Source organism: Vombatus ursinus, unplaced genomic scaffold (genome assembly GCF_900497805.2).
Source record: "Vombatus ursinus unplaced genomic scaffold, bare-nosed wombat genome assembly UNPS02009573.1, whole genome shotgun sequence".
In the NCBI taxonomy this organism is placed as follows: domain Eukaryota; kingdom Metazoa; phylum Chordata; class Mammalia; order Diprotodontia; family Vombatidae; genus Vombatus; species Vombatus ursinus.
This window is the reverse complement of record NW_020949351.1, coordinates 26,971,694-26,986,588: the sequence shown is the minus strand read 5'-3', so window position 1 is coordinate 26,986,588 and position 14,895 is coordinate 26,971,694. Positions and strand designations below refer to the sequence as shown.

The 14,895-nt window shown below is 40.6% G+C and overlaps 1 protein-coding gene across 4 annotated transcripts in view; it reads right to left on the bottom strand.

Moving 5' to 3' along the window:
* Positions 1-14,895, bottom strand: part of KCNG2 (potassium voltage-gated channel modifier subfamily G member 2) — a 173,258-nt gene continuing 158,363 nt past the window's right edge. For all 4 annotated transcript variants that reach the window (XM_027852313.1, XM_027852311.1, XM_027852314.1 and 1 more), the window contains exon 3: positions 1-2,993. In XM_027852313.1, coding sequence (XP_027708114.1) covers positions 2,169-2,993 — 825 coding nt within the window. In that variant the 3' untranslated portion in view covers positions 1-2,168. The remainder of the gene's footprint in view (positions 2,994-14,895) is intronic.

The window sequence follows — 14,895 nt, the reverse complement described above, 5'->3', positions numbered from 1 at the left end:
AAGAGGTCTGGCATTTTTATTAAATCGTAGCAGCAAGGTTTCTGAACAGGCCCTCCCCACCCCAATCAGCCACCCTCCTCCCTGCTTGCCCCTGAGTATGCCTATGTTTGTAGCCTTAAAACCAGGCTGCCCAGTGGGAAGGACAGCAGGGCCCATATTCTGCCTTGGAACTGTAAGACAGCTTGGGACAATGGCCCTTTCTTCTGCACATAGGTCAGTCTCTTCTGACCGAGCCCAGGAAGGCTTATTCTTCCAGTTCCCAGTAACAAGGGCTGATGGTTGAATGGCCTGACATCAGGCTTTTATGGTTTACTTGTTCTTAATTAAAAATTTAAAAGCAGCAGGACTTGGAAATTCCCATTTCTCTCTATTTCCACAAAAAACAAAAAGTTTCATGCTTATGGGATAGTGCTGCTCCTGCCAACTGTGGATTTAGCAGTATGGGGGATGGTAGAGAGGAATTCAAAGTACTGGGAGAATTTGGAGAGACTGAGGTGACAATCTGAGCACACAATGTCATGCCTACCATTGTGGTGGTGGGGCTTCAACCTGTGATGTCATTGATATAAGGAATTCTTGGTGAGGAAATTCCATCTATCAGTGCAGATCAGGAACTCTTCAGCAATTTAGGGATTTCCTGGGCCCCTGAGAGCTAAGTGACTTGTCTAAGGTCACCTATGTCAGAGGCCAGTCCTGATCCAATTTATTAGTATAAATTGGGTACCTGAGAAACTACTCTTCTTTTGACCACAGTACATCTGTGGCAGGTTTTGGTATAGTCCAGTTTTTTGGGGGAAGAGGATGTGGAGGAGAAAGCAATTTCCTCATTACATGCAAGGGGGAGCTAATAATGTCACTATCATCTAAATTGGGTTCTTAACCTTTTTTGTGTCATGGATAACTTTTGGCAGTCTGGTGAAACCTATAGACCCTCTCAAAGAATAATGATTCATTGCCTACAGTCATAATAAGGGGAAATGCTAAATTTTAGTTAGAAGTTAGTGAAAATAAAGATATAATTTTTTTTTCTCAACCCAAGGTCACAGACCAAGTGAAATCTATCTGAAGATTCCTTAGGGGTCCTGAGTTACTTTAATCTCCACTAACGGGTGGCAGGGCCATGATTAAGAGGGAAAGACAGGGTATCCTGGAGAGTCAGTGAGGTGATTGTGGTTTAACCATGGGTTAAATGGTTCCTACCCTGGAGTTGAGGACTTTTGGCATGAGGAGAGGAGAAATTAGTAAAGTCCTCCTTGGGTATATGTGAATTTATTACCATTTGGGCAAGGTAAGAGGGCTGGGTATTATCCCCCTCATCTAAAAGCAGGTGCTAATTAAATGACCAAGCAGAAAATGAGGTGGCCATCTTGGTTTAAGAACAATGTGTCTGCAAGAAGAAAAGTACCTACAACTGAAAGTCAAGCTAGTCCAGACTGTTTTGAATCAAAATCTTAAATTTCATAAGGCATTTGGAATTAATTTTTAGGGAGTTACAGAATTTTTTTTTAATGGAAGTAGGAAGAGAACAAGGCCCATGATCTGCTTTTAGAAAGACTGTTTCCTCTCAAAGCCCAGGCCTGTCTTTGACATTCCACCTTCTCATTAAGAAGGCCAGCTGCTGAGAGGTTGGGTGTCTGCCTGGATAGGCTGGGTTCCACTGCAGCTAGAGCTCATTAGAGTGATATGCATGTTTACTAAATTTATGCATAACTACCAAGAGTCAGGCTCAGACCTGTCAGCAGGTGGTTGTGTTTCTGAAGCCTGACTCTCCCCCATCCCCCTCTCCCCTTTATCTGGTGGTGTTAGGAAAGGGCTTTGTCTAAGTGGCTCAGCCTTATTTTTGAAGGTAGTAGAGAGGGGTTGCATTTTCCTGGTCTTGGGGCCAAGTCCACAAAGGGTTCCAGTCCACATTTCATCTTAGGGTGACTTAACTGAAAAGCTTATATACAGTGGAGCTGGATACATGTTGGCCCTGAAACAAAGCTCAGAAAATACCTTGTTTTTCAAAATGAGCTTCCCTAGCTCTATTTCTCTCTCCTGTCTCCCTTGTCCACAGGCTAATTTATACACAGTGCCGACTGTGTAGTCTTAGAGGCTGAGGAAGAAATGGCTCCTCTTTTCCCATTGCTTTGGGGGCTGGCTTGGCCATGCCCTATATGGCTTTTCCATCAGCAGCTCCTTCTGGAGGCATGATTTGCTAGTGCCCACTGTTGCTCCAGGGCAGCGGCGGCTGCAGGCCCCCCAGGTAGGAAGGAGCTATCCATTGTCTGAGAAGAACTGTCTTCCGTGTGGGACCTGGTGCTCTCTTCCAAGAGGTTCATGTCGTGATTCGAGGCCCGGTGCTGCTGTTCTTTTAGCTCGGTGTAGGAACGAGAGAAGGTATGAAAGATGGAGGTGACTGGGAAGGCCATCAGTAGGATGCCACTGAGGATACTGCTGAGAGCCACCACCTGCCCAGGAATGCTCCGGGGTACCATGTCTCCATAACCCACAGTAGTCATGGAGATGACTGCCCACCAGTAGCTGGTAGGGATGCTGGTGAACTCCTTCCCAGCTCCAAGTTCACTCTCTGCCAGGTAAACCAATGGGGAGAAGAGGGCCATAGCCACACAGAGGAAGAGGAGAAGAAGCCCAAATTCACGGGTGCAGCGGCGCACAGTCAGCCCCAGGGTCTGGAGGCCCAGGGAGTGGCGGGCCAGCCGCATGACATACAGGATGCGCAGAGCTCGAAGGAAACGCAGCACAAGTCCCACTCGCTCCAGGTATTTATTCCCAGTCCCACCTGGCTTGCTATTTCGGGAAGAAGCCAGATCCACAATAAGAGAGATGTAGAAAGGCAGGATGGCCAAGATGTCAATGATGTTGAGTGGTGTCCGGAGGAAGGCGCACTTGCTCTCAGCCTGAATTGAACGGAGGAGGAACTCAAAGGAGAACCAGGCCACGCAGACAGTCTCCAGCACAAAGAGGTTGTGGCATTTGGGGGAGCATTCACCCTGGGGAGGAGAGGGACAGAGAGTTGGCCATGGAGAAGAAAAAAGAAGGCAGGAAGCAGCAGGGAGATGAACCCTGGGTTCATGATTGCCTGGTGTGAAAGGATTCACTTTTCATCATATACCTCCCTCCCCACTCCCCCCTCACATGGTTATGTCCCCAGTTCCCCCAACCCTGAGTGTTATTCAAATACAAGGGAATAGAAAAATGGTTACTATGCCTTACATTTATTTTGTGAATGTGCAGTTTCCTTGTTTTAATTAAAATACCTGTGTCTAGGAGTGAATGGGGTTATGATGATATGTCGTGATATTATGACATGGAGCAGGGGTGGGGAATGTGTGGCCTCAATGCCATATGTGGCCCTATAGGTCCTCAAGTGCAGCCCTTTGACTGAATCCAAACTTCACAGGGAAGAAATCCCTTCAATTAAAGGATTTGTTCTGTAAAACCTGGACTCAGTCAAAAGGCCACACTCAAGGACCTAGAAGGCCACATGTGGCTTTGAGGCCGCAGGTTCCCCACCCCTGATATGGAGCCAGAGTCAGGGAGACCTGGGTTCGAGTCCTACTTCTGACATATGATGCCTGGGGACCCTGGGGTCATCCCTTAACCTCCCTCTCAGTGTTTCAGACAACTCCCTGAGACTCTAAGTTGCCAAATAGATATGGACCTGTATAGGTAGAAGTTTCTTTATCAGGAGTTCCCTGTATCAATGAAATCAAAGGTCTGGTATTCCCTTATGTGACTCTCACCTTCTCTTTCCTGTGAGTGTAATAAAATCAACTACCAAATTTGAACTGAGAAGTATAGATAGACCAGGGACTTTGAAAATCAGAGGGAAGTCTCCACTTCTCTCCCCTGGACCCAGGGCCAGTGAATGCTTGTAGTCATTATGCAGTGCCCACACATAAAGGGCGTTGACATTTTTTCAATTTGTGTTTTGGGTTAAAACACCAATTGTTATTGAAAGGTGACTCTTAGTCACGCTGTGCTACACTGCTTGGCTGTCAGTTCATCACACTGCCTTATCTTTAATATCCTTTCTAGGTCCATTTTGGCCCATCAGGAGAGTTTAATTTGGAATCCTCCCCATTTCAGCAAAGCAGAACACTCTCATGAAAGGCAGCCCAATGTTCTCTTCAGGCAGAGCTTGCTGCCATGTTTGGAACTAACATCTGTTCTCATTCATTCTTTTCTAAAATCTTGGTTTGCTATTATCTAAACAGGACCTAAAATTCATTTTTTTTGTAGGTTTAAGCAACTAGTGGGCAAAGGAGCAGAGCCAAAATTTTGCACTTTGTGTCAATTTTTTCAAATGGCATTACCTTCTATTCAAGAGTTATTATTGACTATGCCAACAACGTGTGTTGTCTCAAAAAGTAATAGCAGAGATTTAACCATTTGTAGATCAGCAGTTCCTTCATTCCCCAAACAAGTGTGAACTCTGGACAATGGCCTTTCTGCCAGCGCTCACATTAGAGCCTCTTACTTTGGGAAATGCAGGTTGCATGAGGAAAATGGAACCCGGCAGCAACATAGCAGCCCCCCTGAGCAAATGCCTGAGAAATACGTCCTCATCTGTGTTTGTACCAGTAATTGACTCCAAAGCATGGCCCCTGATATAGTGGGTGGCACACTGCCATTGTTCTTTGGTCTAGAGGGGAGGGTTTAGGCTGACTTTGCCAGTTAAGTGACAGGGCCTCAGTGTGGGGCTGATGGTTCCTTCCTACTAATTAGATAGTACGTGGAAAACAACTGGAGGCTGGCAGAGAACTACCTCTGTGCTCCAACAAGGGGCCAGGGGGATGCCTAAATGGTGAGATGGACCAGGAATTGAATCTGCTAAAAATGAAAGAGGAAACAATCTGAGAGAGGTTGTTGCTTGTTAAACTTGCTCATGACCTAATCCAACTTTGATTTACTGTAGCTGTCCAATGGGCTAAACTTGTGCTCTGTACACAGTAGGCCAGGCTAAATAAATGTTAAATTTAGCCATAGTACTATCTTACCTGCTGTTGAAGGCTGCCAGAAAAGCCCTTTGATGAAGCTGGGAGAGCCAACATATTTACATTTCACCCGCCTTCCCTTTTTAGACTGAACATTTTTATAGAGCTCATGGGCATAAGCTGCTGGTTGAATCCTCTGTAAGATCATTTCTGTAGGAACATGAGTCCCCACAAACAGTGCTTTATAAGCTCACTTCAGTCAGTGGCTTAATCAATTAATAGAATATGAGAACTGCAGAGGACCATGGAGATTATCTTGTCCAACCATCTCATTTTACAGATGAGGAAACTGAAGCTTTGGACAAGTGACCTATTCAGAGTCACATAGAGGTTTGGGATTAGAATTCAGGGCCTTTATCTATTGGCTTAGCAATCTTCCATAACACCATGCTGACTTTTCTGGTCAGTTTTTTTCCTTTGTTTTAACTCCTATGGACTCCACCTCCAGATTAAATCCTAGAAAGGTTTAGCCTCTTAACCATGGAGTCCTGCAGGAGTCTGAGAACAGAGAAACAAACTATCCATTTAGATCTTTATACTTAGTGTAGAAGGAAAAAGACTGCAGTACTGTGGCCTCTCTTAATGACTGCTGATGTTCATACATGTATGATCTTCTTTGATCCTCACAAAATCCTGGGAGGTGGCTAGTGCCAACTGTTATTATCCCCTTTTACAGTGGAGGAACTGAGGATGTGAGAGTTTGAATGATTTATGGAGGGTTACACCACTAGAAAATGGCTTAGTCAGGATTTGAACCTGGATTTTGATTCAGATTTATATCTCAAGTCTCCCTTCACTCTAAAGCATTCTTCATGCAGTTGCCAACTTTGTTATCTTAAATTATAGGTTGAACCATGTCACTTCTCTACTTCACAAATTCCACTAACTCTATCACCTCTAGAATCAAATACAAGCATCTCCACTCGGCATTTAAAGCCCTTTATAATCTGGCCCCAACCTACCTTTCTAGCCTTATCAAACATTATTCCTACCCAAGCACCCTAAGTTCCAGCCCAACTGGCCTTTTTACTGTTCTTCATACATGACAGGCCACCTCCTGCCCCCATGCCTGGAATGCTTTTCCTCCTCACCTACATCTTAGAATTTCTCAGAATTTGCTTCAAGGCTCAGCTAACGCTGCCTTCCATCTGAATCCTTTCCTGATCTCCTGGCTGGTAGAGCCTCCTCTCCAATGTCCATCTGTATCTGTTTTGAGTATTCATGTATCATTTATACATGCATGTTACTTGTGCATGTGTGTATATACATACAGACATGTACATTATGTATACATATTTTGCCTACATGAATATTATAGGCCATGTATGCATACACACATGCACAATATATATTATGTACACACATATGCATATATGAATTTGTGCATACATTATATACTCACACTATATGCACAGTATACATGTCTTATACACACATGCATATCATGCACACATGTATACATATGCACGTGGGCACACGTGTGTGTCTATCATGTATACATGAGTATATATGCCCATTCTGTATATGTATAGATACTGTTTATATATGTAATCTATGTATACACATATGATGTGTATAAACATATCTATTATAGAATGTAAGTTTCTTGAGGGCAGGGACTGCTTTTGATTAAAAAAAAAAACCCAGTCCCAGTATGGTGCCTTTTGTTTACTGATTGATTGATATTACTCTTTCCCCAAACTAGGAAATACAAATGTACAAATAAAGACGCAGCGTGGTGTAGTAAATGGATCCCCTCAGAGTCAGTAAACTTGAGTTCTAGTCACATTTCTCATCTATAGTAACTGTGTAGTCCTGTGCAAATTACTTCGCTTCTCAGCACAAGATCATTGCAATCCAGCAGCTAGGTGTCACAGTAGATAAATAGCTGGACCTGGGGTCAGGAAAACTTGAATTCAAATCCAGCTTCAGACACTTATTAGTTGTGTAACCTTAGGTAAATCATTTAATCTCTGTTTGCCTCAATTTCCTCATCGGTAAAATGGAGATAATAATAGCACCTACCTCCAAGGACTTTTTTGAGAATCAAGTGATGTAATATTTGTAAAGTGCTTTGCAAACCTTAAAGTCCTATATAAATCCTAGCTAGTTAGTAGTAGTAGCAGAGGAGTTTTCTCTCTGGGAGTTTCCTACATCAATAAAATTACGGTCCAGATTAAAAAAAAGTACAAGAACCATAAGTATAGTAACTTTGATTCTCTTGGTGAAATAGATATTATTTGTAAAAAGCACTTAGCACAGTGCCTGGCACATAGTAGGTGCTATATAAATGCTCACTTCCTCCCCTCCCCTCTTGAATAGCGATGGCTTTTGAGTTAACCTCATATTGAAGCTTCTGGGTGAGGTCTCTGTCACCGTACTCTCCTAAACACTTACACACACGACCATTTACGCACACAGGGTAAGCAAGCATCTATGGCCAAAGTACAGCTATTAATTTGTCACTTCGTGAGGACTCAAGGGGCTAATTCCATTCCAGTTAACTTCTCTTCAAATATATATTTTTTTAAAGAAGGCCATCACCACCCCATTGCTTGAGGGGATTTATGTGTTTATCGAACATATCTGGGCTCTTTCCATTAACTTTAGCATTGTTAATTAGCTGTCAAAATCCAATATCCTACCCTCTACATAAATCATCATCTCCTCTTGCTAAATGTTAAATATTGTACAAATGCTTTTATTACTTGGCTCAGAGGTGGTGCCAACTGGACTGCTACATGGTGCTTAAGTCAGTCACCTGGGGATTGACAGAGTTTGGCTGAGGAGCTCCTGATTGATACTGTTCCCAGCAAAAAATTCCTCTTCCTTACCATTCTGCTTCCCCTCCCCAAATTTCTTGGCTAGTGAAAACATTTGGGGCCTAAGATGGGGTTGTCCCTTTGTGTAGGTTACTTGGGTTGTTGCTTCCATGTTGTGATTTGAGGTGTGCTAAGAAGAATGCCTGTTCCCCAAATCCCTTTTTGTCTTCCCAACTAAAATAAGTTCCTTATTCATATCTTTGCACTAAATCCTAGCTGCAGGGGATGATGTGGGGTGGGGAAAGAGGAGAAAATGGTAGTAAAGGTATCAAGTTGTTATGTCTTGTCAGCACCTTAATAGGGTGCTCGGTTCCCCTTTTCTAGATATGGAACTAACATGGGGGCTTTGAGGGAAAGGAAGTTGTAAGGAGGGAGAAGAGAAATTCAGTCTTAAAACAGCATGTACTGCCTTGGAAACATCAGCCTTAATAGTAGGGTGTTGCATTGGCACAATGAGAACAATAGGAAAAGAAAAAAGAGAATAATGGAATTCAGAGAGGGCAGTGAAAGGACAATGAGCATGAATTTCATCTATTTCACAATTTTTCTGCAGGGTTCCCATCCAAGACCAGTAGTGCCTACAATAGGTGGGGCAGCCCATATGGATATTAGTAGTCAATTCAAAAGGTTTATATTCAGCTTATCTTATTGAACACATTTCTAAGGACAGCTTGTCTTAGCAATTTCTACAAAACCCACAGTGGCTTGAGGTCTAGGTAAATGGGCTACCTTGTATTAGAAATTAAAGTCTGCTGGTGTCCTCCATAAGCCGGCATTAGTGTATAAGGTAATTTTTCAGAGACTAGTGATTACATGGTTCAACCTCTTCATTTTACAGATGAGGAAATTACAGACTAGAAACACAAAATAATGTTCACAAAGCTACACAGATAGTATGTAGCAGAGCTGAGTGGGATTTGAACCACGATCCTCTGACTCCAAATTTAATGTTTTTTCTAGTGTGTCTTACTGTTTTCTGGTTCTCAAATTCATTTGTAGGGATTTAGTTGTAGGGAGATCATATATACCTTCTGTACTTCCATTTTTCCCACCTGAGCTTTGAAAAAAAAAATGATGTGGAACTAACACAAATATTTAAGGCCAAAGTTATTTCCTAAGTGGCCAAAGGATGTGAACAATTCTCAAATGAAGAATTACAAACTAAAACCAAGTATATGAAAGAGTATTCCAAATCACTAATAAAAAGAGACATGCAAAGCAAAATACTTCTGAGGTTTTACCTCATACCCGGATGAAAAAGCTGAAGATAATCAGTGTTGGGAAGGGCTATGGAAAGAGAGGGAAATGTATTGGTGGATCTCTGAATTAGTCTAATCATTTCAGGAAAAAATTTAGAATTATTCAAAGACTTAAAAAATGTCTATATCCTTGCACCTAGAGATTCCACTCCTAGGCATACAACCCAAGAAGGTCAGTGACAGAAAGAAAGGGCTCATACACACCAAAATATTTGTAGCAGCAAAGAACTAGAAACAAAGTAAATGCCCATTGGCTGGGATATGGCTAAACAAGTTGCGGTGCGTGAATACAATGAATATTACTCAGTCAACTGATGAATACAGAGAAGAATGAGAAGATTTACATGAACTGATACATAGTAAAGTAAGCAGAACCATGAAAACAATATACAAAATGACTACAACATTGCAAATGGAAATGATAGCAAGACATTTGTAGCAACCTTCTTGTTTTTCCTTGAACAAATACAATGCTCCATCTCATTGACTGGGGATTTTCACTGGTTATCCCCCATGCCTGGAACTCTCTTCCCCCTCACCTCTGCCTACTAGCTTCTCTGGCTTCCTTCAAGACTCAGCTAAAGTTCTAGCTTCTCCAAGAAGCCTTCCCTCTGAGATTATGTCCATTTTATCCTGTATTTGAGTACTGTTTGTAGATAGTTATTTACACGTTGTCTCCCTTGTTAGATTGTGAGCTGCTTGAGCAGAGGTTGTTTTTTGCATTTCTTTGTATCCAAAGAAATTGATTGTCATATAGTAATCACCTAATAAATGCTTGTGTATTTGTTGGGTTGAAACTGAAAGCTGCAAAATTATAAGCAAGCATGGCTCCCAAGAAGAAATATGAGAAGGCACCTTCTGCAGAAGTGGAGGACCATGTGTATGGGACACTGAATACTTTGTCAGACATTTTCTGATATTTTGGTTAGTTTTGCTGAACTGTTTGTATCCTCCTCTTTTTTTTTTTAAAATAAGGGATTATTCTTGAGGAAGAGGAAGAGGGATATTTTAGGAAAATATAAGTGAGATAAAAACAAAAGACATGAATAAAATGTACTTTTATTGGTGAGCCAATCATTTACTATTTTTCCTATTTTTCTTCTGGGCACTCAGTCATACAATCAAAGTCTGAAAGGACCTTAGGTAGTCTAATCTAAATCTCTTGTCTAATGCAAAATCCTTCTCTAAACATCTCTGAAAGGTGGTCATCTAGCCTCTGTTTGAACAACTTCAATAACAAGAAATTCACTGCATCATGAGGTAGCTGATTCCAATTTTAATTATTAGGAAGTTTTTTTCCCCCTAGTTTTGACTCACATGACCAGTAAGATGGATAACTTTTTTCCGATCCTCATGATGTCTCATATCTCTCCTAAATAAAAATTACAAGAGGAAAACTGAGTATAGCTGTCCCTACATGCTGAGATACCAAGATCCTAACAGGTAACATCCTAAAGAGTTAATAGCAGAGAAGGCTAATCACTAATGTAATGGCTCACCAACCCCTCTCCCACCAATGTTCTACATGGGTTGTACAATAGGACCCATGGCTTTAGATTCTAGGATCCACTCAACAATTCCCTTGTTGATGCTGTAGTCTCTGTAAGTATACCCTTTCCCCCTGCCCTCACTTCACCATTCTGTGTCAGAAAGCAACAGAAATGAACTCTGTCCCCTCCCAACACACACATACCCTGTGTGGAAGAGGTGGAGGTATAGAAAAGTGAGCACCCATCCACCAAGCCTGAAGGAATGGGACTGTCATTCAGCTGAAACCAGTTCCATCCCCTAGAAGTCACTTTGGGCAGAAACAGGTTGGTGAACCATGAATTGCCCAGTATGGGGGAGACTGTGTTAGCTTCAAGATCTATCTCTCAGGATATTAACCATCAAAGAAGAAATAGTCAGAAAAATGAAAAATATGAGAATAAAAGAGGAAGGGACTGAAATTACAAAAGATCTCAGGTGTAAGAAAACTCAGTTAAAAACCTTGAGGATATAGGGGCAGCTAGGTGGTGCAGTAGATAGGGCTCTGGCCTTGGAGTCAGGATGATCTCAGTTCAAATCTGGCCTCAGACATTTGACACTTACTAGCTGTGTGACTCTGGGCAAGTCACTTAACTCCAACTGCCTGACCAAAAAGCAAAAAAAACCCCAAACAAACAAACAACAACAACAACAACACACCTTGAAGATAAAATAAATCAACAAGGAAGATATTAATAACAGAAGGGAAGATGGTCTCTAGGGCACCTAAGTAAATCCAAACATCTTTGAATAAATATTGTGAGTTGAAGCAAAATGAATCTGCCTCAGGAAGTAGATAACACTGTGGATACTCAAGAGAGCATGGAATCACAGCAGGATGTTCCTGAATGATTTGAAAGAGAAATTAAAATCTTAAAAGCAGAATTTGTGTCCTGAACAACAAAAAAATTTGGCAGAATAAAAACTTGAATCCACAGTGGCAAGTCTTGCCAAAGAAACAAAAGAGAGAACAATAAATTGGAAATGTAAATATACAAAAGCAAAGGACAATCTGGGAGAAGGAAAAGGCAATAAGAAGAAACAAAATATGATCTCTCTATAAGCAAAGCAGATTGATCTTGAAGACATGATATGAAAAGATAACTTAAAATTAAAGGTCTCTCTCTCTCACAAAAAAAAAATAAACTTGAACACTATAATCAAATAAATACAAGAAAACTGCCCAGAACCTCTGAACATAGAAAATAAAGTGCCAATTAAAAGAATTCACAGATTGCCTCCAGGAAAACAAATAAAAAACTCTATGCCACAAACTCCAGGATATATAGTGGTTAAATTGAACAATTTCAATGACAACAAATTCTATAAGTTACCAGGAGAAATATCTTCAAATATAATGCAAAGGAAATGTGAAAAACAAGACTATTCTGTATCCAGCAGAAACTACAGAAGAGAAAGGAATAATATGTTCTAAAGAGTAACAGAATTCAAGATGCAATCCAATGTGACCTGAGTCACCTGAGTCTAATTATCAATGAAAATAGATGAATTTTGAATGAGAGATATTTGAAGGATTTCTATAAAACCCAGATGTGAGTGAATTATTTGCTCTGCAAATGTTATTGTTGTTGAGTTGTTTTAGTTGTGTCTGACTCCCCTTGACCCCATTTGGGGTTTTCTTGGCAAAGAAACTGGAGTGGTTTGCCATTTTCTTCTACAGCTCATTTTACGGAGGAGGAACTGAGGCAAATTGGATTAGATGACTTTCTCAGAGTCACACAGCTATTAAGTGTCTAAGGTTAAATTTTAACTGAAATCCTCCTGACTCCAGGACTCCATTCACTGCACAGCTTAACTGCCCCTGCTTTGCAAATACCTAGACAATAGAAATACAAGAAGCAAAGTAAACAAATTTAATGTCCTAGGAAGGCACAAATAATAACAGAAAAAAATCACCCTAGAGAAAAGGAAAAAAAAAAACTATTAAGAAAAAGTTACCAATGGAGTTAAATACAATAACAACAAAATAACCAATGGAATGAGAGATTTTATTCTAAAAGTACACAAGGAAACAAGAAAAAAAGTGGAACTCAAATTGAAGAAGTGATGGAGGAACAGGCACCTGATGGACTAAACATCACAATACCCAGCCTACAGGTGAATCTCTCTCTCTCTCTCTCTCTCTCTCTCTCTCTCCCTCCATGTGTGGTATGTATGTGTATTTTGTGGGATTAAGTTGCAGAATTGGGGGGCACATAAAACAGAGGAGAGGAAGAAGATTGAGGGGAATGTGTGATGTACTTTGATTGATTCAATGGTAAAAAAATGAAAGGAAAATATTCCTTGTCTCTGGAAGATAGGAAAATGGATGGGGTGACAAACGGAAGAATTGAAAAGGGGAAAAAAGTGGAGGAAAATATCAGGTGAATTGTGGGAGGAGGTCTCAATGATAAATGTTCTGATGGTGGAGTATACTACTCTATCTCAAGAGAGGAGGAATGAGGACCTCTGAGAACAAATGACATCCAGAAGGGTGGGAGGGCATGAACCTAGAAAGGTGATTTCTTGGCAAATGGGGGAAAATGATCATGGGAAGGGCAGGTGGTAATAATGAATTGCAGTATTAACAACAGAGGAAAATTATTACCAAGGAGGTAGTTGTTCTGTCTCTCTGTTTTGCAAGAATTGAGACTTCCAAGAGTGAGGCACACAGAAAAGTAGGGGAGAGGTAAGATCTACAAAGCAAAAATGTAGAAACTATTTGGAAGAGGGAACTCAAGATAGGAACCTTCAAAGCTTTAATACCAGGAGGAATACAGAAACTAAAGAAGGACTAAGTACAATGATCATTGGTTAATAAAAGTCTAGAATAGGTAGAAAGGGAAGAGAATTAATGAAGAGAATGTGGGGAAAATCTTTTTTAGAAAAAAGAACAGAAAATGAAAAAAACTAAGAAAAGTTGAAAGGGAGGAGAGAAAGATTTTACTTGGTTAGTAAAAAAAAAAGGAGGAGGGGGGAAATTAGATAACCAGATGAAAGGAAGAAAAGAATAAGCTTAATAAGACATGAAAACTAGGGAAAGAGGTGACAACTGGGAGGTCAGGGGCTTGAGGTTGTGGGAAAGTCCTTGGAAACAGAGTTGCCTGAAAGTTAAATTAAGCAAAAATAACTGAAATGAAACAAAGTACTTTCTTTACAGACAAAGTGGAACAATCACACAAAATTCTAATTCAGGAAATTTTTATGCTAAAATCTGCTTCATAATTTATGCCCGGGTCAGTCTTATTTTTATTTTCTGTAGCTGAACAGAAAAAGCACAATCCTTTTTTTCCATGAGCAAATCTTCACAGAGCTATATCTACAGTGGCACAACCAGCATTGAATGCCAAAACACTAAAATTTAGAGGGAACATATCACTTGCTTTCCTTCTGCAAAGTGGAAACTGAGTTTAGTACCCAGTTAGCAAAATAATTATTATAGTTACATATAAAATATTAAAATAGGAAGCTACCTGATGGTAGGGTTTCCCCTACCTCCCTGTTAGCTACATTCCAAGTGAGTCCCTTCCTATTTTGTTTCCTCTCTAAGCAGCCACAAAGTGTTCCAGAATCTGTTTTCCTGCCATCAGGCAGTATTGTAGGATATATCTTCCTTGCACTTACCAAACTGAATTTGTCTTAAATTGAGTTAAGGATACATTTAAATTGACTTAAATTTAAATTTATTTGTGCCACTTGCCCTGGGTGCAAAAATTGCTAGTTACATCTCTTTTTCTTCAAATAGTTCAAGATAGAAGTTATGTCCCATAAAACTTCTCATTATCAACTGATCCTGTAGCATGTTATGAGAGTTATCTGAAGCAAACATTGTTGATATAGGACTTGATGTCTATCCTAATCTTATAGAGAGTAGGAGGAGGAATGTACCAGCTCCTCCACCTGCCTAGTTGGGGAGAGGAGCAGGCAGGATCCAGAAATGCCAAGGCTCAGAGATCTCTCTTAAAGTCTACAAGAGTGGAAATCATAGTAGAATTATATCTATCTGCCACTCTTCAAATTATGGCTCTGAGGGTTACTGTCTACCATTTGAAAGTTTGTGTCTTATCTCCTTTTCTCTACCATCCCCCTTAAGGTGCTCTTTCAATGTGTCTTTGCAACCAATTGAATTAAGTCCTTTATAGCTTAGCATTCTCTCAATCAGGAGTATTGTGTCCCACTCTTGTTGTATCCCACTCTTCATGACCCCATTTGAGATTTTCTTGGCAAAGATAATGGAGTGATTTGCCATTTCTTTCTCCAGCTCATTTTACAGATGAGGAAACTGAG